This window comes from Babylonia areolata, chromosome 23 (assembly GCF_041734735.1).
Source record: "Babylonia areolata isolate BAREFJ2019XMU chromosome 23, ASM4173473v1, whole genome shotgun sequence".
Classification (NCBI taxonomy): Eukaryota; Metazoa; Mollusca; class Gastropoda; order Neogastropoda; family Buccinidae; genus Babylonia; species Babylonia areolata.
The window spans coordinates 36,411,172-36,434,062 of record NC_134898.1 but is presented as its reverse complement, the minus strand read 5'-3'; the positions used below and the strand labels follow the sequence as shown (position 1 = coordinate 36,434,062).

Genomic DNA, 22,891 nt, shown 5'->3' with positions numbered 1-22,891 from the left:
ACTGAGTTTCCGAGTGGCTGTGAAGGGTGATTTTACGAACACACACACACACACACACACACACACACACACACACACACACAAGCAACAACAACAAAAACAAGAGAGGCAAGGCCTTCAAGACTCACTTGTGATACACTTTAAAAAAAAAAATCTAATCGTTAAAATGTGTTCTGTGTTTGTTATTCTAAAGCTTCGCTTAAAAAAAAAAAAAGAAAAAAAAAGAAGTCTTAACCAGATTCGAACCCCGCGTGTTCGGGTGAGAAGAAACTGCCTTATCCATTACACTATCGTGGCTCCTTAACTGACGTTCTAAAATTTAACATTTGAACATACTTTTTTAAAGCGCGATAAATCAATTGCGATATTCGCTGTGAGAACGCTGTTTAAATCATATTATTCTGGTGTATCTTGGGCATTAAAAAAATCTGTAAAGACAATAAAAAATTCTTTTTAATGGCTATCGCCGCAATCACACTGCAACATTTAGCCGTTTTCACTAGATCTAGATAGATGTACAAGTTTCGTTACACCAGCCGGGAATGTAGTACGACACGGTCGATTCAGTTTCTTTTATGTTCATTCTAGTTTTATAGTTTTAAAGTTGATATGAAAATTTAGTATTTTGTTAAACTAATAACATGTAGAGCCAAGTACAAGTACTTCTAAACGTCGTAAGAAGTGAAAAGGACTTCATTTTGAGTAAAGTCAAGACTGGAAATTTTTCGTTTCATCGTGATCAGTTCAAGGGTATTAACTCGCATGGCTTACAATCTTTAACCGTGAATTCCGACTGATTCTGTAGATATTTTTATGGCAGTTTCGGGCATAATCCAGTAAGTGATGAGGCGTTCACAGATCTTTCTCTGAATAAATATTTAACGGTCTCCTTCTCCAACTTTCCATCACATGTTATCGTGTATTGTCCATTGAATATAGGATTGAACGGGCAGGTCAACAGCTTGAAATAAAATGGCGTTGTTCGCGTTCGCGAAGAATATGAGCACGCGCTTTGAATATGTATAAATATGTGTACGCAATTGATTTTTGCCCATGACCTTCAGGGCTCAGCCAACAGATTTTGTAAAGTCCACTCGTCGTATTGATTTTAGTATTTTCCGAAAAAGACCACTTGGGCGAATGAACATAGTGAAAGCCCTGTACACTGTTGAGAGTAAAACACACAAGCTTTTTATGTATTGAGTATAATTTCAAAATGTAATGTTTAAGATGAGAAAGATCAGTTTAAAGCAAATTAATTCCCCTAGCATTAATTACAGAGTAATTTCCCTTTTTTTACCATCTACACCAAAACGTTTGCAAAATAAATAAAACTTCCATGCTTAGCAAAAGAAGTTCCTGTTTGAACAAAAAATGATAATAATGACTGCTCTTGTTGTTGTGTCAGAATATCAGATCAAAGTGCCAAGTTTAGAGAATACAAAAAATATAAATATAACAGTAAATGCAGTTTGCATATAATTAGGCTTCTTTTTTTGTGCCCATCCCAGAGGAGCAATATTGTTTTAAACAAGATGACTGGAAAGAACTGAATTTTTCCTATGTTTATGCCTAATTTGGTGTCAACTGACAAAGTATTTGCAGAGAAAATGTCAATGTTAAAGTTTACCACGGACACACACACACACACACCGATATGTGTGACGGGACATTAAACAAAAATTCCTTCCTACACACACACAGACAACCGAACACCGGGTTAAAACATAGACTCACTTTGTTTACACAAGTGAGTCAAAAAGCGGAGAAACCTGATGCAGATTAAAAGAAAGAAGTGTAGTGATGGCCTAGAGGTAACGCGTCCGCCTAGGAAGCGAGAGAATCTGAGCGCGCTGGTTCGAATCACGGCTCAGCCGCCGATATTTCCTCCCCTCCACTAGACCATGAATGGTGGTCTGGACACTAGTCATTCGGATGAGACGATAATCCGAGGTCCCGTGTGCAGCATGCACTTAGCGCGCGTAAAAGAACCCACGGCAAAAAAAAGGGTTGTTCCTGGCAAAATTCTGTAGAAAAATCCACTTTGATAGGGAAAACAAATAAAGACTGCACACAGGAAAGAATACCAAAAAAGAAAAAAAAAGAAAAAAGGGGGATGGGGGGGGGGGGGGGGGGGGTAGGGGGGGTTAGGGGGGGGGGGGGGCGCTGTAGTGTATCGACGCGCTCTCCCTGGGGAGAGCAGCCCGAATGTCACACAGAGAAATCTGTTGTGATAAATACAAATACAAATACAAATACCAAGCAGTACCGGGTAATAATCCATCTTCGCGCCTTATGGCAGCGTTGCAGAACCCGCGTTGTATTCGAACAGAACGCAGGCAGAGGCTAAGATTTCACATTGTCTTGTCCCTGAGGTGACATTGTACAGGAAGGAACTGTTTTTTTTTTTTTATATCAGGTTCCAGATCATGGGTGAAGGGTATCGTTGACTTCTACTCTATTCCAGTTACGAAATTCATCGCGAATACCGTAAGCCCTATTTGTTTGTATGTTCATCTTTCTTTCTCTCTCTCTCTCTCTCTCTCTCTCTCTCTCTCTCTCTCTCTGTGTGTGTGTTTGTGTGTGTGTGTGTGTGTGTGTGGTTTTTCTCACTCTCTGTCTGTCTGTCTGTCTGTCTGTCTCTCTCTCTCTCTCTCAGAGATATGTGTGTGAAAATCTGTCACTGTGTGTATGTTATTGTTGTCACAAGGACAGATTGGAAGACTGAGCGATGCCTAAAATCTTTATCCTTGAGTAATAAAGTTTTTGAATCTTGAATCTTGAATCTCTCACACTTTCTGTCTCTCTCTCTCTCTCTCTCTCTCTCTCTCTCTCTGTGTCTCTCTCACTCTGTCTGTCTGTATCTGTCTGTCCATCTCCCTATCTCTGTCTCCTCTCTCCAACACGTCAGATAGAAAGAGTGAGTTATGTTTGTGATAGCATGTAGTAGTAGTAGTAGTAGTAGTAGTAGTAGTAGTACATGTAGCAGTAGTAGGAGTAGCAGCAGCAGTAGGAGGAGTAGCAGCAGCAGTAGACATAGCAGCAGTAGTTGATGTGCTTTGAAAAAATTAGGGTGGCAGCTACGGTGAAGGGCAGTTATACATCAATACATTCCAACCCTCTGTGTGTGTGTGTGTGTGTGTGTGTGTGTGTGTGTGTATGCGTGTGAGTGACGATGTGTGTGTGTGTGTGTGAGAGAGAGAGAGACTGACTGTGTGTGTGTGAGTGTTCGTATGTATGTGTATGTGTCACTCTGTGTGTGTGTGTGTGTGTGTGTGTGTGTGTGTGTGTGTGTGTGTGTGTGTGTGAGTGTACTTATGTGTGTGAATGTGTCACTGTGTGTGTATGTGTCACTCTGTGTGTGTGTCTGTGTGTGTCACTGTGTGTATGACTGTGTGTGTGTGTGTGTGTGTGTATGTGTGTGTGTGTGTACTGTACTGTACTGTACTTTACTGTACTGCATTACATTGCAAAGCACAGATACAGTAGTAGTAAAGGGACTGTGTGTATATGTGTCACTGTGTGTGTGTGCGTGTGTATGTGTCACTGTATGTATGACTATGTGTGTGTGTGTTGTGTTTTTGTGTGTATATGTGTATGTGTCACTGTGTGTATGACTCTGTGTGTGTGTGTGTGTGTGTGTGTGTGTGTGTGTGTGTGTGTGTGTCACTTGTTCAGATATCCCACCTGGTGTTCCTGGCACTGCTGAGTACCTTCGTGCTGTTCGAACTGAGGGAAGGTCTGAGCTTCAGCTGGCTGGAGATTCTCATCCATGTGTGGATGGCCGCTCTCATCACCGAGGACCTCAGTCAGGTGGGTGGTAGGGGGTGGGGTGAGGCTGTTGGGGAATGTTTTGGTTAGTTCATCATCATCATCATCATCATCATCATCCAGTTCCTCCTTCTTCTTCACTTCTTCATCATCATGTTTTAGTTAGTTCACTCCGAATGTGTGTGTGTGTGTGTGTGTGTGTGTGTGTGTGTGTGGAGGAGGGGGGAGGTGCGGTGCGGACGGGGTGGGGTGGGGTGTTAGGGTGTGTAGGGGGATGGGGAGGTGTGTGTGTGTGTGTGTGTGTGTGTGTGTGTGTGAGTAGGGTGTGTAAGTGGTTGGGGTGTGGTGCGTGGGGGTGTGCGCGCGCGCGCGCGTGTGTGCGTGCATGTCTGTGCATGTGTTTGTGTGTGTATGGTGTTTTGGAGAGGGGGATTATGCAGGAGGGCGAGGGGGGGATTAATGCCGGGGGATGGGGAGGGAAAGAGGGATCAGAGATAGGGTTTGCGGAAGGAAAACCACTTGCAAGTACCCAGTCATTGACACACAAACACCAGACCTGCAGTAACCTGGTTCAATCTAATTCAATTCAAAATACTTTTTTGTCTGCTTCAACCCAAACAGAAAATTATCTTTAGGCTCACTTAAAATAAAATAAAATAAAATAAAATAAAATACCCGTCATCAAAGAGAAAAAAACAAACAACTAACACACCCTTCACTGATCACCATGCACCGTGTGTGTGCATGCATCGTAATGTGCGTGTGCACGCGCGCGCGTGCGCGTGTGTGTGCCTACGTGTGTGAGAGTGTGTGCGCGCGCATGTGTGCGTTCCAATCATTATAAAAAGGAGAATATTCAGTAAGATAATTATAACATTTCAAAAGACAAATGCTTATCGACAAATAAAACCGAAAAACGAATGAGCAGCTGGCACACCCTTCCTTGGTCACAACGTACATTTGAACTAACATGTAAAAAGAAAACATTCAGGTAAGAAAACAAAAAATTACATTTTAAGATAAAGTGAAACATTTCACTGATATAAAAGGAAAATATTCAATAAGATAATTATTACAGTTAAGAACATGAAATCACAATTGAAAGGTCAAAACCGCCACCAAGACTACAAGCATATAAAGCCCCTTTCACGCCCCTCTGCGGCAAAACAATAACACTGAGCACGCGCGCACACACACACACACACACACACACACACACACACACTTCTCCCCTCCCCCCCTCCCCACACTTCTTTCTTTCCACGCATGCATGCATACATATTGGGAAGAAAGACAACTGTCATCATAACAATAAACAAATCACAGGCAATGGAATAAAAACATTATTTGAGCGAATCATTTATCACAGCAACAGCAGAGGGGGCAAATGATTTTTTGTACACATTCTTCTTTGCAAGAGGGATTTTACATCGTCTACCAGAAGGGAGTTTCTGAAAGACAGAGTTAAGTGGATGAGTGGAATCATTAAAAATTTGGAGTGCTTTCCTGCTAAAGAGTGGACTGGTATAGAGTGTTCGGTTGTTGCTGGGGCTTGGTTATGATTTTGCTGGTCAGGTTTACAACTCGTCCTAATTTTGTCTTTAACACAGTCAGATTGCCAAACCAGGCCACAATACTGAAAGCCATGACACTTTCTATCAGACTTCTGTACACCAGCTCAAGTATGTGTGGACTAACATTAAAACTTCTTAATTTTCGCAGTAAAAAAGTCTCTGGTGCGCTTTCTTGGCAGTGGCATCAACATGTTCACTGAATGTGAGACTGTGATCAACTATAGTCCCTAGATATTTAAAACTGTCCACTATTTCCACTTGTTTCTGATCTATTATGACTGGATTTTGTGTGTGTGTGTGTTCCTTTCACTGCCTAAAATAAGTTCTTTTGTTTTCTCCACGTTCAGTTCGAGAAAGTTATCCTTTAAGAAAGAGTTCATGACACTAATTTCTATAATAAAAAAAAAATAATACTGTGAAATTGAAAACTCGTCTTTTACTAAAGCCATGTCGTCAGCATATTTTACAAGATTGAGAAAAAGGTCTGAGCACCTGATGTCATTAATGTAGAGGGAGAAAAGCAAAGGGAATAAAACACAGCCCTGCGGAACTCCAGTATTCACAGTAATATTTTCAGACAATATGGGCCAGCCAGAACTGACATTCAGATAAACACGCTGTGGCCGATCGCATGAAAACTGTCGTATCCATAACATAAGGTCAGCTGTTACATCTAGGTCTCTAAGTTTCCTCACTAAAATATGATGTTGAATAGTATTAAAAGCAGCGGACAGATCCATAAAAAGTACCCTAACAGATGTTCCAGAATTGTCCAAATGACGTGCGATCAGATCAATTAAAGAAACTGTTGCATCATCACCACCTCGTCTAGCCCTGTACGCAAACTGTAATGGATCCATGTGATCAGCTACACATTTCAACAAGTGTCCACAGACAACTCTTTCCATACATTTGGCAACGACAGATGTGAGAGCCACTGGGCGGAAATCTTTCATTTGGACAGCACCAGAGAACTTTGGCAATGGAACAATAGTTGTCATCTTCTATAAGCGGGGCATGAAATGATTGTCTAAAAGAAAATTAAAAAAACACGTGTAAAAACTGGAGCAAGTTGGTTGGCACAAACTTTTTAACACGCGATCTGACAGGCAGTCTTCTTTTGAGCGGCACCCCGATAACTACACACAGCGTTGAGGGAGAAGAAGAAGAAGAAGCAGAAGAAGAAGAACCAGAAGAAGAAGAAGAAGAAGAAGCAGAAGAAGAAGCAGAAGCAGAAGAAGAAGAAGACGAAGCAGAAGAAGAAGAAGAAAGATGGATAGATAGGTGTGTGAGGGGAGGAGGAAATGTGTGTGTGTGTGTGTGTGTCTGTGCGCGTATGTGTGTGTGAATGTGTGTGTGTGTGTAAGCCGGCGATCTTATGATTTCATCTTTCTCCTTCTTCTTCTTCTTCCAGTTATCATCATCTTCTTCACTGTTAACATCATCATAAATATCGTTTCTTTATAAAAAAAAAAAAAATCAAATTCAGCATTGTTATCATTATAATTAGTATCGTTATGACATATATTCTCTCTCTCTCTCTCTCTCTCTCTCTCTCTCTCTCTCTCTCTCTCTCTCTTTTTAACCTCCGAATTTTCAGATCCGAAATCACCACCAGCCAAAAAAGCTGCGACGACTGATCGTGTGGTTCAAGAGCCAGTGGAAGTTTGACATGGGCATGTACATTTCCTACCTGCTGGCCCTGGGAATGCGACTGGGCATCTGTGGAAAAGACTTCGAGTGGGCGCGGGCTCTCTTCGGCATCACGGTCATTCTGGCTTTCCAGACTTCCATGCAGTTTTTTCTCGTCTCCAAGAACATCGGTCCCAAGGTCAACATGATCGAGAGGATGGTAATAATCATAATGATGATAATTATGGTAACAGTAAGGCTGTGTGTGTGTGTGTGTGTGTGTGTGTGTGTGTCTGTGTCTGTGTCTGCGTGCCTGTGCGCATGCATGTGCGTGTGACAAACAGTTACGAATTTAAAACAACACAGATGTGGAAGGGTACACAGACGGAAGATTTGTAATGATATCCTCAACTGCTGCGGGGAGGAAAGGACTTATTCTGTGGTCCAAACGAACATGATGACACACGCACATTTCTGCTGTGCTTGTGATTGCTGCTGCAGCAGTAGCACTACCCAAACGTAAACGAGATCATCGAAAAGATTATAACCCAAAATGTTGAAGGTTGAAGGTTAGAATAGAATGGAAAATTACCGGTCGAGGCTGAAAGGTGACGGAAAGACGTGATAATGGTCTTGATTTGTCACACAAGGAAATAAGCAATTTTTATAGGCACTTTCATTCAACCTTAAAACCTCGTCATTTGACTCTCTCAGACTTTGGTCCGATTCGCAGACGTTCTAGGTTTAATTTTCGGACTATTATCTAATTAATTACAGACTAAATATTGCTGTAAATTCAAGTGCATATGCTGCAATAATATGGCAATTAAGCATATATATATATATATATATATATATATTTGTTACTGTGATCTGATGAAGCATTACCTGCACGGAAGTGTCTCACTGCAAATGACTGAGAGAATTGATGTTTTTGAGTTTTTGCATGCAATATCAGTTGTTTCGCTTGTTACATTAACGACTTCTCTTTTATAAGGTGCATTAAGTAGTTTTCTGTAATTGTATTTATTTATTTATTTACTTATGTCAGTGTCGGTGTCATGGTCAGTGTTTATTTATTTATATTTCTTTTTATCACAACAGATTTCTCTGTGTCAAATTCGGTCTGCTCTCCCCAGGAAGAGCGCGTCGCTACGCTACAGCGCCACCTATTTTTTTGTATTTTTTCTTGCGTGTAGTTTTATTTGTTTTTCCTATCGAAGTGGATTTTTCTACAGAATTTTGCCAGGAACAACCCTTTTGTTGCCGTGGGTTCTTTTACGTGCGCTAAGTGCGTGCTGCACACGGGACCTCGGTTTATCGTCTCATCCGAATGACTAGCGTCCAGACCACTACTCAAGGTCTAGTGGATGGGGATATGTGTGACGGGACATTAAACGAAATTCATCACCACCATCCTCACCTTTCTTTCGTTCGTTTGTTCTTTCTGTCTTTCTTTCGTTCTTTCTTTCTTTCTTTCTTCTTCTGTCTTTGTTTCTTCCTTTCCTTCTATCTTTCAGCTGAATGAGCAATTTAAAACACAAACACTTGATATTATCGATACCAGTTCAGTTCTCTTTCTTTTTCTTTCTTTTCTTTTCTTTTCTTTTTCTTTTTTGGGGGGTTACGCGCTGCTGGTCAGGCATGTGCTTAGCAGATGTGGTGTAGCGTGTACGGATTTGTCCGAACGCAGTGACGTTGAGCTACTGATACTGATACTTTCTTTCTTTTTTTCCTTTTTTTTATAATTAATTTTCAGCTGTGGCAACTTCCCAAGCCCATAGCCTTGTTCTCTATATTGATGGTTGCTTTCGGTGTGTCCTTCGCCGTCCTCATGTACCCCAACGCCGACCCGAGCGAACTCTTCACCTATCTGCGGGTGGTCTACTACCCGTACTTTCAGCTGCACGGAGAGCTCTTCCTCGACCGGTTCATGGTCGATGGTGGTCATGGTCAGTGTCTGTGTCAGTGTATTGGTCTCTGTCAGTGTATTGTGTGTGTGTGTGTGTGTGTGTGTGTGTGTGTGTGTGATGGTTTGTGTCAGTATCATGGTCTGTGTCATGGCCTGTGTCAGTGTCTTGGGCTGTGTCAGTGTCATGGCCTGTGTCGTGGTCTGTGTTACGGTCTGTCATGGTCAGTGTCGGTGTCATGGTCAGTGTCGGTGTCTGTGTTACGGTCTGTCATGGTCAGTGTCGGTGTCATGGTCAGTGTCGGTGTCATGGTCAGTGTCGTGGTCTGTGTCAGTGTCATGGTGTCGTGGTCTGTGTCAGCGTCATGGTCAGCGTCACGGTCAGTGTCTGTGTAGGTGTCAGTGCCATGGTCAGTGTCATTGTCAGTGTCATGGTCAGTGTCAGTGTTGGCGTCAATGTCAGTGTCAGTGTCTGGACTTTTCTAGGGGTTTTGTTGTTGTTGTGTGGGGCTTCTCATCAGTCAGAAAGGCGATAACGACCTGTATGTGTGTATATATTCCTGAGCCTGTTCGTTTCAGATACCTCTCTCTCTCTCTCTCTCACTCACTCTCTCTCTCTCTCTCTCTCTCTCTCTCTCTTGCTCTCGCTATCTCTCTATCTCTCTCTCTTGCTCTCGCTATCTCTCTATCTCTCTCTGTCACACACACACGCGCGCAACGCCTTAAGCATTTCTTTGAAATAAATATTCTACACCTATTCGTTTTCTTATTTGTATTTCGTTGTTGTTATTGTTGTTTGTTGTTGCTGTTTTCGTCAGAGTATAACCGGCCAGTGTGGATGGATAGTATGGACTATGATGATTGTGCAGATGCGGACGCTACCACCAGTGCGAGCGAGGCTGGGGGGTTGAACGAAACGCAGTGGCTCCAGAACGACACGCTGGCCGCTATCAACGACACTCTTGTGGGGGTCGCTGCGGCGGCGTTGGCGTCTGGTCTGAACCGCACCGCAGCCGGTAGTAACGGGACGTGGATGAACGAGACTGATGAGGCTGCCGGCGACTGGGCATGGGAGAACTTCTGGGCATGGGACGACAACGACAACAGCACGTGGGACGACAACAGCAGCACGTGGATCGACAGCAGCAGCGACGGGGGTGTGCCCGAGTGGGTCCGCCAGCCTCGAAGCCACCCGCTGGTTCCCCTGCTTCTCTGCATCTACCTGACCCTGGCCAACATCTTGGTCATCAACCTCATCATTGCACAGATGACGTAAGGGGGAATCGTGGCGGTAGTGGGGGGGGGTGGGGGGGGGGGGGTTGGGAGGAGGGTTGTGTGGGGCAGGGGTCAGAGGGGTTGGGAGGTGGGGGAGGGGGCGCGTGTTGGGGGGCTGGCGGGTGGAGATGAGTTCATCAATCTCGTCATAGCGCAGAGATAGAAGAGGATGAGGTCATCAACTTCGTCATTGCCCAGATGACGTAAGGGGGAAACAGGGGGTGGGAGGGGGGCGAGGTGTTTAACACAGGAGATAATGAGATCATCAACCTCGTCGTTGCACAGATGATGTAAGGGGGAAACATAGGAGATGATGAGGTCATCAACCTTGTCATTGCACAGATGACGTAAGGGAGGAACAGACTGATGATGATGTCACCAACCTCGTCATTGTACAGATGACGTAAGGGGAAAACAGAAAGGGGGGGGGGGATGTGCCCGTCATCAAACTCATATATGCACAGATGACGTAAAGGGGAAACAGGGGGCGGCAGGGGTTAGGGTGGGGGGGGGGGGGGGGGGTGAGGTAATCAACCTCGTCATTGCACAGGTGACGTAAGGGGGAGACAGAAAAAGCTTGTGCTTGAGGGGCAAAACCAAGCCCAGTAAACTGACAGGTACTTATGTAGAAAGATAGACAGACAGACAGATAAATAGGTAAGTGAATAAAAGGCTGAATATCATATGGGTAGATAAATAAATAAAGAAATGTGATTAACTATATAGACATAAAAGAATGAATGAAGACAGATAAACATGAAATTGGTAGTTATATAATCTAGATTAAAGAAATTAATAGAAATAGATAAATAAACACAAGCCTACATGTAATAACAAAAATGGATAAACATTTGGATACTCGTACCTTTCTTATTTACGATTTCTCCTCCACCCCCACGTATTATCATGATCATGATGATAATAATGATAATGGTAATAATGATGATGATGATGGTAACTGTAATAACAATAGTAACAACAACAACGACGTCGACGACGATGACGATGATGATGATGATGATGATGATAATCGATTCACTGATTAATGGTGATAATAATAATAAGAATAAGAATAATCTACTACTATTACTGACAGTAATACTAACACTGCTACTACTAATGTTAACAGTAACAATTCTATTTCTCAACCCCTTCCCCCCCCACCACCACCCACCCCCCCATCTCCTCCCCCCCCTCTTCCTAAACAGGAACACGTTCGAGCAGATCCAGAGGAAGCTGAAGACGGTCTGGAACCACCAGATGCTGACCCTCGTGCTGGAGTACAGCCTGCGGCCCGCCCTGGTGCCGCCCCTCTCTCTCCTCAACTCGGCCTACCGTGTCGTGCATGCCATCTGTCGCTCCCGCTGCTGTCCGAAGAAAGGTAGGGCCGTCAGTGAACAAGATGAAGATGAATAAAGAGGTATGTGTGATCGACGGGCGCAATAGCCGAGTGGTTAAAGCGTTGGACTTTCAATCTGAGGGTCCGGGGTTCGAATCTCGGTGTCGCCTGGTGGGTAAAAGGGTGGAGATTTTTTTCGATCTCCCAGGTCAACACATGTGCAGACCTGCCAGTGCCTGAACCCCCTTTGTGTGTATACGCGCGCAGAAGATCAAATACGCACGTTGAAGATCCTTTAATCCATGTCACCGTTCGGTGGGTTATGGAAACAAGAACATACTCAGCATGTACACCCCCGAAAAGGGAGTATGGCTGCCTACATGGTGGGGTAAATAAACAAAAACGGTCATATACGTAAAATGTTACACGTTTGTCTGTGTGTATGTGTGCGTGCCTGAAATGTGATTGAACGACACATGAAACGAATGATGAGCGCCCAATGGCAGCCATCAGTCGGCTCTACCCAGGTAGGCAGCCTGTTGAGTAAATGACCTTGTATTTGTAAAGCGCATAGAGCTTGGTCACCGGCCGAGGATAGGCGCTAAGTATTCATATCAATCAATCAATCAATCAATCAATCGTCAGTCGTATCTGAACTTTGAGTGGAAAGCTTGTGAAGCGGAAACTAGTTATTATTATTGTACCCTTTATTGTTGTTTTTTTTTACCCTGGACTTGAAGTGGATGCTAGCGTGGCTCTAGATAGCCTTGAGATGGCTTTGGTGGTCGGCGAGGCACTAAGCACCATAATTTGATTTGATTTTTTTTTCTTGGCCAAGAGGGTTCTAGGACAGTCGGCGTTGGGGTGGTTCCCAAAGGCCAACCAGTCCACAAGGCTGCAGCACTAAGAGCCAGTGCAATTTTGCCTCATAGTTTGAGAGTCATAATCCTTCACAAAAGACTAAGCCGTAAATGATTTCCCATTGACTTTACTGTTGGCCCAAATGTAAACTTATGTCAATCTGTGATATAAGCCGAGTGTTGGGCCGTATGTGTGTGACTATGAGAGGGCGCTTCGTTAACAATGACAGCTTGATGATGCGCCACTCATAGGGTAGAACAGCCGTCGAACTTCCACTTACAAGGTAAGTCTCATTCAACCTTTCAGTTATAGTGGAGAGTGTCTCGCCCCAAGATACATCCCCACTCTCTCGGCCAAGAGGGGTTGTTGATTTTTTTATGGACAGTCAGCGTTGGGATGGTTGTTCCCCAAAAAGGCCAAAGTGTGCAGCACTAAGAGCCAGTGCAGTGTTGCCTCCTAATTTCAGAGTTGTAGTCCTTCACAAAAGACTGGACTGTAAATGACTTCCCATTGCAGTGGAGAAACCATTGATCATACAGCTCACACTTTGCTCTTGGCCCAGCTGTAAGCTTGTGTCAGTCTATGATATAAGCCGAGCGTGTTGAGGAGGAGGAGGATCATATTACGACTCCCGCTACCACGCAACAACAACAATGATGATGATGATGATAGAAATTATTGAAAAAATAATAAAGATAATAATAATAAAAACGACAAAAACAACATTGATAATAATAATAATAATAATATAACAACAACAACAACAAAACAACAACAACAATAATAATAATAATAATTTCTGCAGGATCGTTAATAGTCCCATTATGACTTTCAGTGAACACGAGAAAACGTGTCCGTAATGATGATGATTCCCGAAGTTTTTAGAGGGGAAAAGACGATGGGATGTGACAGCCGAGTGAGGCCATTCATTCTGTTCTCCGCTTGCTTCTTATCTCAGCGCCGGAATGCACGCCAAATGAGCTGCGTCTCATGACAGAGCTGGAGAAGTGGGCAGCAGAGCAGTACAGTGCCATGTACAGGAAGAAAGCAGCCACCACAGTGACCAAGGTGACCACGGAGCAACACAAGAAGCAGAGGCGACAAACAGCGACAAGGGAATCGACCGTCGACTTGAGAGAGTTTGCGTGCTAAGCTTCTGGGTATGACCATTTCATGGGAATCGACGTAGTTCTGTGCGCGTCGTTCCATGGCTTTGCTTTGCTTGAATGGACAGCGGCTGCTGAAAGGGGGCGGGGGTGGTGGGGAGGGGGGGGGGCGAGTGTACTCTTATAGCATACAGTAGTGTGATCATAAATAGTTCAATATTAGGAATTCTGAACGAGGAAAAAAAAGTGTCATCTTATAATAGACAATAGTGTGATCATAAATCGTTTAATATTAGAAAGGAATTCTGAAGGGGGGAAAAGTGTAATCTTATAACAGACATTAGTCTGATCATAGGTCGTTTAATATTAGAGAGGAATTCTGAAGCAGAAAAAAGTGTAATCTTATAACAGACATTAGTCTGATCATAAGTCGTTTAATATTAGGAATTCTGAAGCAGAAAAAAGTGTAATCTTATATCAGATATTAGTCTGATCATAAGTCGTTTAATATTAAAGAGGAATCTTGAAGGAAAAGAAAATGTAATCCTATAACAGACAATAGTCTGATCATAAGTAGTTTAATATTAGAAAGGAATTCTGAAGAGGGGAAAGTGTAATCTTATAACAGATAATAGTCTGATCATGAATAGTTTAATATTAGAAAGGAATTCTGAAGGGGGGAAAGTGTAATCTTATAACAGATAATAGTCTGATCATGAATAGTTTAATATTAGAAAGGAATTCTGAAGGGGGTGGGAGTGTAATCTTATAACAGACATTAGTCTGATCATAAGTCGTTTGATATTAGAAAGAAACCAAGTATTTTTTGTTGGATACGTTCATATCGAGGGATCTTACTTTTAGAATGGGCAGACAAAGCTTCCAAAAGAAATGAGCAGATAAAGAGATGGAGTGTTTTGATTTCGGACTATCCATTATCTATACCAAATAGTTGCATTTTTATTGGGAAAAGAATCATGTAGCGAGAACAGTGGTTCAGGTCAAGATTTTGTTCAAACTTTAAGAAAGCGCCTGAGAAGCATAAACGGACTTAAGAATGTTGTTCAATTTTATACCCACTACAGCATATCGACATTAATAAGGCAAATTATCTCATTTAGTTTATAGATTAAAATTAAATGCATTTAAAACTAACTATAGTAAACACGTAACATTCTACTATAGGGGAAACAATTAAGTGTACGTATACTTTTTCTTTAACCCATCCGGAAAGACTTATGAAGATGTTGACAATTTCTTGTAAAAAAAACAACTAAACTAAAAAAACAACAAAAAAAAAACGAAAGTTTGCTTCACACTCCTATGGTACGGTTTTTGTTTTGTTTTGTTTTGTTTGTTTGTTTGTGTTTGTTTGTTTGTTTGTTTTAAGTTTGTAACTTACATTTATTAAGTTCTTGCTCACTCACGTATATGGATTTTTTACCCGTCGAAAATCACACTACCCACGTGAATAGGCATTAAACTAAAAGACGCACAGGGTCTTCTTTAACCTTCTTCTAGACATGATGGTGTTTTACACAAGCGACAGGCCTGGAGGAATCTGGTGAACAGTTCTTCTGTGCGGAGTATAACTGAAGAAGAAGAAGAAGAAGAAGAATGGTTCTGTCGTGTCCATTCTGCGGCCCCCATCTATCTCGGAAGACGATGGCTTTGTGCTTGCTAGTGTTCACATGGAAGGGCTTGAGCAGCCTCTGAGATCGATGGATGATCAGTCCGATCATGAAGCAGCACCCACACCCCACCCCTCCCCCTCTTCTCCCTGCCTACCTTCTCCCACCACACATCGTTTCCAACATACTCACACAATCACAAGATCACAGGTTATTTTATTGTCCTTAAAAGGATGTGGCACACAGTTAAATTCTATATAGTACAAATATAGACATACATAAGCCATTCAGCTGATTTGCATACGCTCAGAAGCACACAATCTCAACTGCATCAAATATCCATGCGCCCGCCATCAGGAGGAGAGAACTCTTTTGTCATGACCGGATGAAAGATCACTGTAAACTGTTTTGTTTTTCGTGGTATCAGTGTACGGATAAAAATGTCTTATTCTGGAGCTGGGTTTTGAAATGGGAGAAAACATTATAGACAGTTTGTCTTTTCCACCTTTGTCTCTGTCATGGTCGTTCCATATTTTATATCATAATCTTTGGCAGATGCATAGTTTGAACTTTGTGGTGGATGGCCCAGTGGCACAAAGGAAAAAAGGGATGTTTATCTAAATATATAACCTGACCAAACTCTAGTAAATTCCACTTACTTTTTTCTGGGGAAAATATATTATTTACACTTAAAGCCTTTGTTTTGACTATACGTGTCTATTTTCAGTAAGAGTTTGTTTTTTTTATAGCGAAAACAACATTGTCTGTTTCAAAGGAAAAAATGGATTGTTAATGTGTACTTGTTTGTTTGCTCGGTGAGCTTTTTGTGTTTGCTTACGTTTTGACAACACTCATTTTATTTATATGGTGTATGTTAATGATGTTAATTGTTATGTTTCAGTGCCCCTAGGGGGCACATGGAAAAAACATTTTGCTTTGCCATTGCCTTGGTAATGCGTCCGCATCGGAAGCGAGAGAATCTGTGGAATGGAATCTCACACTCACAAGTATTTTTCCTCCCCCACTAGACCTTGAGTGATAGTCTGGACGCTAGTCATTCTTCTGGTAAACGAAAATCCGATCTTCCGCGTGCAGCATGCACTTAGAGCACGTAAAAGAACCCACGGTAACAAAGGGGTTGTCCCTGGTTAAAATGTGAGGAAAACCTCACTCTCAAACACATGTCTGTGCATGTCGTGAGGATATATATATTACAAGACAATCGTTGGAAAAAACAAATGCCGGTAACAACTGAGCAGACATTCCGTTATTTGAAAATAACTTTGCAAAGATTAGAAACGGAAATGGAAACCATTCGAAGACTGCTCTTTATCTGTTTCGCGTTTCTGTTGTAGATTTTTTTCCAACCTCGTGCTCACGAAATGACTTCATTTTTTGTATTTGTATCGCAACTGTCCTTTTCTTTGTAGTTGATATACAACTTCTTTCTTTATTAACCTTTCTTCTACGTAATCGATGACATAATGCCTTCTACATTTTTTTCCTCGGTATCTGACAGAATATTCGATTTGGTACTGTTGTTTGCCAACGGAAGTTGGATCATAATCAGTATTCGTTTGAGCTTTACCTGAATTCTTGAAATAACTAAGAAGAAGAAAGAAAGAAAGAAAATTTTCGAAGTCCGTGCGACAGATTCAACGTTATCGTTGCGCTGATGTGTATGTTTTAGACTTTTTTCTCTCGTGTTTATGGTGTTTGTCTTATTACAACATCTAAATGACACACGCGCACGCACGCACGCACGCACGCGCACACACACACGCGCACACACACAGAGAGTACATGTCGCGCCACGCACGCATGCGCACACACACACACACAATCTCTCTCTCTCTCTCTCTCTCTCTCTCTCTCTCTCTATCTCTCACTCTGCAGAGAGCTTATGTGGAGTCACGGAAGGTGAAGAACATGTACTCTGTGTTTGTCCTTTGCACTCCGAAATTAGAGATAAATACCTGGACTATCCTTGCATGCAATCTCTACCACGATTGTTAACATGTGACAACATGCTTAAAACTAGATATTCAGGAATTTATATCTTTTATGCAATGAAAATTCGAAACAATTTCGTAGGTAATGTAAGAACAGTAATGCCCTCTGTACTAGTTGTGAAAAAAATAACTGAAAATCTATAGGTTTTTTGGAAATTTCACTTTCTTGCATGCATGGCTTATTCATGTTTTCGTTTTTCCTTGATAGGCATTTTACATTGTTCTTTTTTGTTTCTAGGGGCCGGAGGCCTATGGAATAAAAAATTTGTTATTGTTCTTGTCCTTGAAATGACATGAAACTCTTAATAATGATTATTTTGTTTTTTTTTCTCCTTTTGCGTTTCTTTTGTGTGCCTTAAATCCTGATTCAGTCTTCTGCATGCAATTAAAAAAAACCACCAAAAAACGATGCGTTGATTTTGGTTCCTAAGAACAACTTGCGTGTGTGTGTGTGTGTGTGTGTGTGTGTGTGTGTGTGTTTGCGCGCACGAGTGTGTGCGTTCGTGTGTGTGTGTGTGAGTGTGTGTGTGTGAGAGACAGACAGACAGACAGACAACCAGGAAGACAGAGATACTGTAAACCTTTGCACGCATACTTTCAGTGATATGTATGATGTATGATAAAAAGGTCCCCTTGAAAACTAAGATCGTAAAGCACCATCCCATATGCCCATGAATAACGACAGAAAAGAGAAATGACAGATACAAACGTGACCTTCAAAAGGCTGAAAACCATAAAAGTGTCAATAACCAGAAAGGAAGAGGCAATATGAAGGAAGTGTAAAGCAGAATGCAACAACTATCAGCAGAAAGCGTTTGACAGACGTAGCACTAAAATTCAATGAGACTGACACATTGACAAATTAACAAAGAGCAGTTCTAGTGGTAAGTAGGCTACAAAACGAAAGACATTTCTCCGAATATAATGTGACAAAGTACCCTTGATAGTAAGGGACTTGATTTATTTTGCATTTAATTTGGATAAAAGAATTGAAACATTAAAAGAAATATAATTTGGATCTATTTTGTGATGGATCTATATCCTGACGGTGGCGCCAACTTTTGTAAGCCCTGACCAGAGTGGTCTATTATATTAAAGGGGACGGTAGAAAAGAATTACTGATGTACTGTATTAAAGGATAGGAAATATCCATGCGCAGGCCAGGGTCATATAGCTGGCCAGTCACAAAAGGGTTTTATTTACAATAGTTAAGTAAGTAAAGAAGAAGAGAGAAGACGAGAAGACAATGCACTGAATAAGACACAACAAATGAATGTCGTTAAATACAACATGTCAGGGATTAAAGTGGATAGTAAGCACATGTATAAAATGGAAAGACTACCACTCGGTTTGGGATAAGCATCAACATAAGATAAGATATGCGTATTGTGAAGACCAAACACTTACATCAAATAATATTTCTAATATTTGGAATAGTGCAGTTACAGTGGTTGAAGCAAAGCTGATTTTATGAAATTACACTGACAGTATAGATTATGTAAAGCTTATACTGTGTCAGTGATTCAAATGAGTCAATCGTTATGTAGCACTATACTGGAGTAAACCATATAGGAGAGAGCATGATAACTAAATTACAATTAACGGACTAATACATATCAGATGGTTTTAACCAATAACTGATGTTAATCTAACACTATCTTGTAATCACTACAACAGAATACTACACACATCTTAGAATACTAAGCACACCGTAGCAGTACAACTGATATCAGCATGTGAAATAATGCATAAATGATAAACAATAGAATAAGTGGCTTTGATAGAATACTGGCAAACTGAAAGACCAGATAGTAATCTGTGCATGAGACAAAGACTGGAAAAACTGTCATGGCTTAACCATAAAGTGGTGAATGAACTTACACAAGTAATCCGTTGCATCAAAGCCAAATATCATCAACATTGCTAAGCTTGTGCTCAACATTTAAATCTCCTCTGCTGAAGCGGGATAAGTAACCTAACCATCAGTGACAGCAAATAAGAAAGAATGTGTCATTCACTAGAACATTCTGGAATGGTCAATAAACTATCAGTGGGCAAAGACGTCACCTACTGACATTCGAAAAGAATGAAATGGAATACTGCTACAAGCATATGATGACACGGCAATTATCTAGATCAATCATAACAGAGCTGTGACTAACTGTCAAAGTAATAACTAAACAAAACAATATCAACATACTCATATGAGCACAAGTACAGTGTCGAAGAATACAATTTACAAATCATCAGCACATTTTACACACAGTACTTACAGCAATATGGCGATGATGCTAGCCATTGTGGGGACACACACAACACACACTCTGTGTGTGAGGTACAGCAAGAGAGAGAGAGCAGGCTCTTGCAAGTGACTGGCCAGGTGGAAAGTGATCAATCATCACCTGCTGCTGTGGCTATTTATGCAAGTTAAGCAAACTGCAATGACGCTCGCGTGGCCCGCGAATCAAAAGTTCAACAGTAACGCTAAATCTGATTAGAATTGTGTTAGTTACAAGCTGTTCAGTGATAGATTTCTAAATGATTCCTGCACCAATTAATGTTGGATAAGTCGCAAAAGAAAAAGCTCAACACCTACTTTCTAATGAGTATAAAATGAAGTGTTGATTATTTACGATGAATTTATAATCTTAATTTAAGTCACCTGAAAAGGGTCAGTTTTAGCAAGCTTGTCGCTGAAAATCACAAACTCCTTTAAATCAGTTTAACATAGGCAAACACAAATGGTATAGATTTAAAGATGGAATTACAATGATTCTGCCAGTATATAATATTTGTGGTTTACTGATCTAACACAAGAGATATTTAACTAAATACGGTCTGTCAGAAGCACAGATTTCAGCTCGCCCAAAAGCGTACAGCAACACTAGTTGTGGAGTGGTTGTCGTTAAGTGTCAACAATGAAAATCTGCTTTGTAACTTCTAAATGCCTGATCTAATCTCATCTAAACACTATAATGGTGTGGTTTTAGTTTCCAACAGCAGTCACATACAGAATTGTAACTGCAGCATTAGGTGTGACGAGAAGAAAAAATGACGTAAGCTTTGCCTCAGTTGAAATCTTAATACTGACAAACCATTAAACTAAAATCAAATATGCTTCTAACTGATTAAAGTATTGTGTGTGTTAGCACAACAAATATGGTATTGCAGTGAATGATACAGAGACTTGATTCAATAAATGTTTTGGAGCAGTTTAGAGAGGGCACCGATTATTCAAAGTTGAAATGGCGTAGTGCCTTATGCCTGAATCATTGAAAAGCAGCAAGTACACTGTGACAAAAATGGCGTCTGCTATGGCGTGAAACAATTATAGAAGCCAGCTGAGTGCTTGGCTACAATAATAATAAATGATTACTGATTAGATATCGCCGGACATCTTCAAGCTGAATCGTATCTATTGAATCTGTCCTAGACGTGGAGTGATTTTTTTCCCCTTCCACCTAGGATGCACTTGTTGACTGGATATTGACATTTTCTCGGCCCAAACAGTCGGCGTCATGACCTTCGTGTCCGCAGAAGCACACTGATCCATGTCTGAGAAAAGAGAAAGAAACAAAATTATAGGTGCAGCAGAAATATTGCGGCTGTTCTTTTTTTTGTTGCTGTTGTTGTTTGTTTGGTTGGTTGGTTTGATTTTTTTGGTTGTTCTTGTTGTTGTTGTTTTGTTTTGTTTGTGTGTGTGTGTGTGTGTGTGTGTGTGTTTCTTTGGGGGGGGGGTGAGGGGGGAGGGTTGATCTTTTCCGTAGTACACAGGGTTATATTTCGCTTCAATTTTGACTTTTGTTGTTGTTGAGCTTTTACCAATTTTATTATGAAATCATCGGCTGCTGTTATATATTCAATGAGAAGCTAATGGTACACCTTGCATATACTTTTTTTCCTTTTCAATTTTGACATTTCACAACATCAGTGTGATTCAACATTCACAGGGCAAACATTTGGTCTATCAATGAATATCTTTTTTTTAAAATCTAGATATGGAGTTACCCGGGGGGGGGGGGGGGGGGGAGTTGTTTTTTTCTAAACTATAAGAAAATTAAGCAAAAACAAAATCAACAAAAGAATCGCCTGTCTAATGATCGTGTGTTATGTGTAAAAGATGAGTGAATAAACAAACAAATGGATAGATAGATATGAAATGGATCTGCAGCCGTTTATTTACAGAGTGCTGTAGCCCAAGCGACTGCAAGGGTCGTAATCATGACTGAAAGAACCTTTTTTTTGCTGTTGTTTATTTATCATTGTTGCTAATCAATTAATTGCCTAGCCGACAACAAAATGGCCATTTCGGTTCTGAAAAAACAAATCAACAACTGTAGATATCAATCCCGTTGAATCTGGAACCCCCACTCACCCTCCCCCCACCAAAAAAAACCCCCCAAAAAACCCAACAACAACAAAACCAACAATAACAAAAACAAACAAATAAACAAACGAAAAAAACACGTGTAAAACAAAAGTAATAATGCTTTTTTGGGTTGTTTTTTTTTTATAGTTTAGACAATACATAACAGCTAATAATATTACCACTATTGTATATCTGTTTGTCTTATATAATGTTAAACTCGAATAAAAATGTGTATAAAAAATATAAAAAATTTGCGCATGGAAATGACATTGGTCTATCCATGCACGTAAATCCAGGGATATGTCTCTGACGTTGACTGTCTCGTCAAGCTTTCACCTGGGGATTTAGAAAACAAACAAACAAGAAAAGAAAAAGCAAAAAAACACTAAGCTGAACACACACACACACACACACACACACACACACACACACACACACTCTCACTCACACACACATATACACGTGCGCATCAAGCATCAAACACAAACGGGGGGGGGGGGGGGGGGGGGGGGGGGTACGGGAGAGAAGGAGGTACGTGAGACACAAAAGGGGAGACGGAGACATTGAGACATTGGGAGACAAAACGACAGAAACAAACATAGCAAAGAAAGAAAGAAATACAGAAGCACAAAAATCACGTACGAAGATATATTTTAAACAATTCGTCGCTTTGCTGTTTCAGTTTTACGAGAATGCCTTCTGCTGCTGTAAGGAAATGTATCTATTGTATCAACAGGTAGGTATACATTCCTGACATTATCGTATGCATCAGAATGCCATTTTTTTTCTTTTTTTGGTCATTTCAAGGGGTGATATATCAAGCAATTTGTAATCTTCAGTTGTTGATGAGCTTGGTTTCATTAGGACGCGTTTTAAGGCATGGTGACACCGAAAGAGTGGTTTTACTGTCTTCTCGCTAGCACTGTTTTATATTGTTGATTCACAGTTAATCACAGACGTGTGTGTGAAAGAAGAGAAGGTGGACTCCAGTCCTCTCCTACCGCAGATAAATCCTTCCCCAGCCAAAGTCTGCCACCCGTTCACACATCTAATCAGCAAAACATCAAAGAACCGCATTCAAAAATAACAAAGTGACATGCTTGAACAGTTTTGAAACTAGCGTGCTTCTAAACCTGTTTCATCCATCTTCAGGTTCTCCAGTTTTAAAGTTATGCATGCGTGTGAATGACTGGTGCGAAAGCGCTTTGAATTGTCTCTGCACAAAATTCAGCGCTATATAAATACCATTATTATTATTATTATAAATAATAATGTTCTTTCCATTGAAAAAATGGTGATGCGACTTGGTCCAACAGACAAAAAGCAGTGTCTGCGTATCCAAACACATTGAAATCAGACTGGAAAGCATATTTTTACTGAAATGTAATTTAAAAAGAAAAATGATACAAAAT

At 41.0% G+C, this 22,891-nt stretch overlaps 1 protein-coding gene across 1 annotated transcript in view; it reads left to right on the top strand.

Annotated features, from left to right (window-relative positions):
• LOC143297655 (transient receptor potential cation channel subfamily M member-like 2) overlaps positions 1-13,551 on the top strand; it is a 42,718-nt gene extending 29,167 nt beyond the window's left edge. The window contains exons 18-24 of the mRNA XM_076610074.1: positions 2,420-2,490; positions 3,679-3,813; positions 6,946-7,197; positions 8,737-8,929; positions 9,756-10,158; positions 11,370-11,542; positions 13,320-13,551. Coding sequence (XP_076466189.1) covers positions 2,420-2,490; positions 3,679-3,813; positions 6,946-7,197; positions 8,737-8,929; positions 9,756-10,158; positions 11,370-11,542; positions 13,320-13,513 — 1,421 coding nt within the window. The 3' untranslated portion in view covers positions 13,514-13,551. The remainder of the gene's footprint in view (positions 1-2,419; positions 2,491-3,678; positions 3,814-6,945; positions 7,198-8,736; positions 8,930-9,755; positions 10,159-11,369; positions 11,543-13,319) is intronic.
• The last annotated feature ends 9,340 nt before the right edge of the window (positions 13,552-22,891 follow it).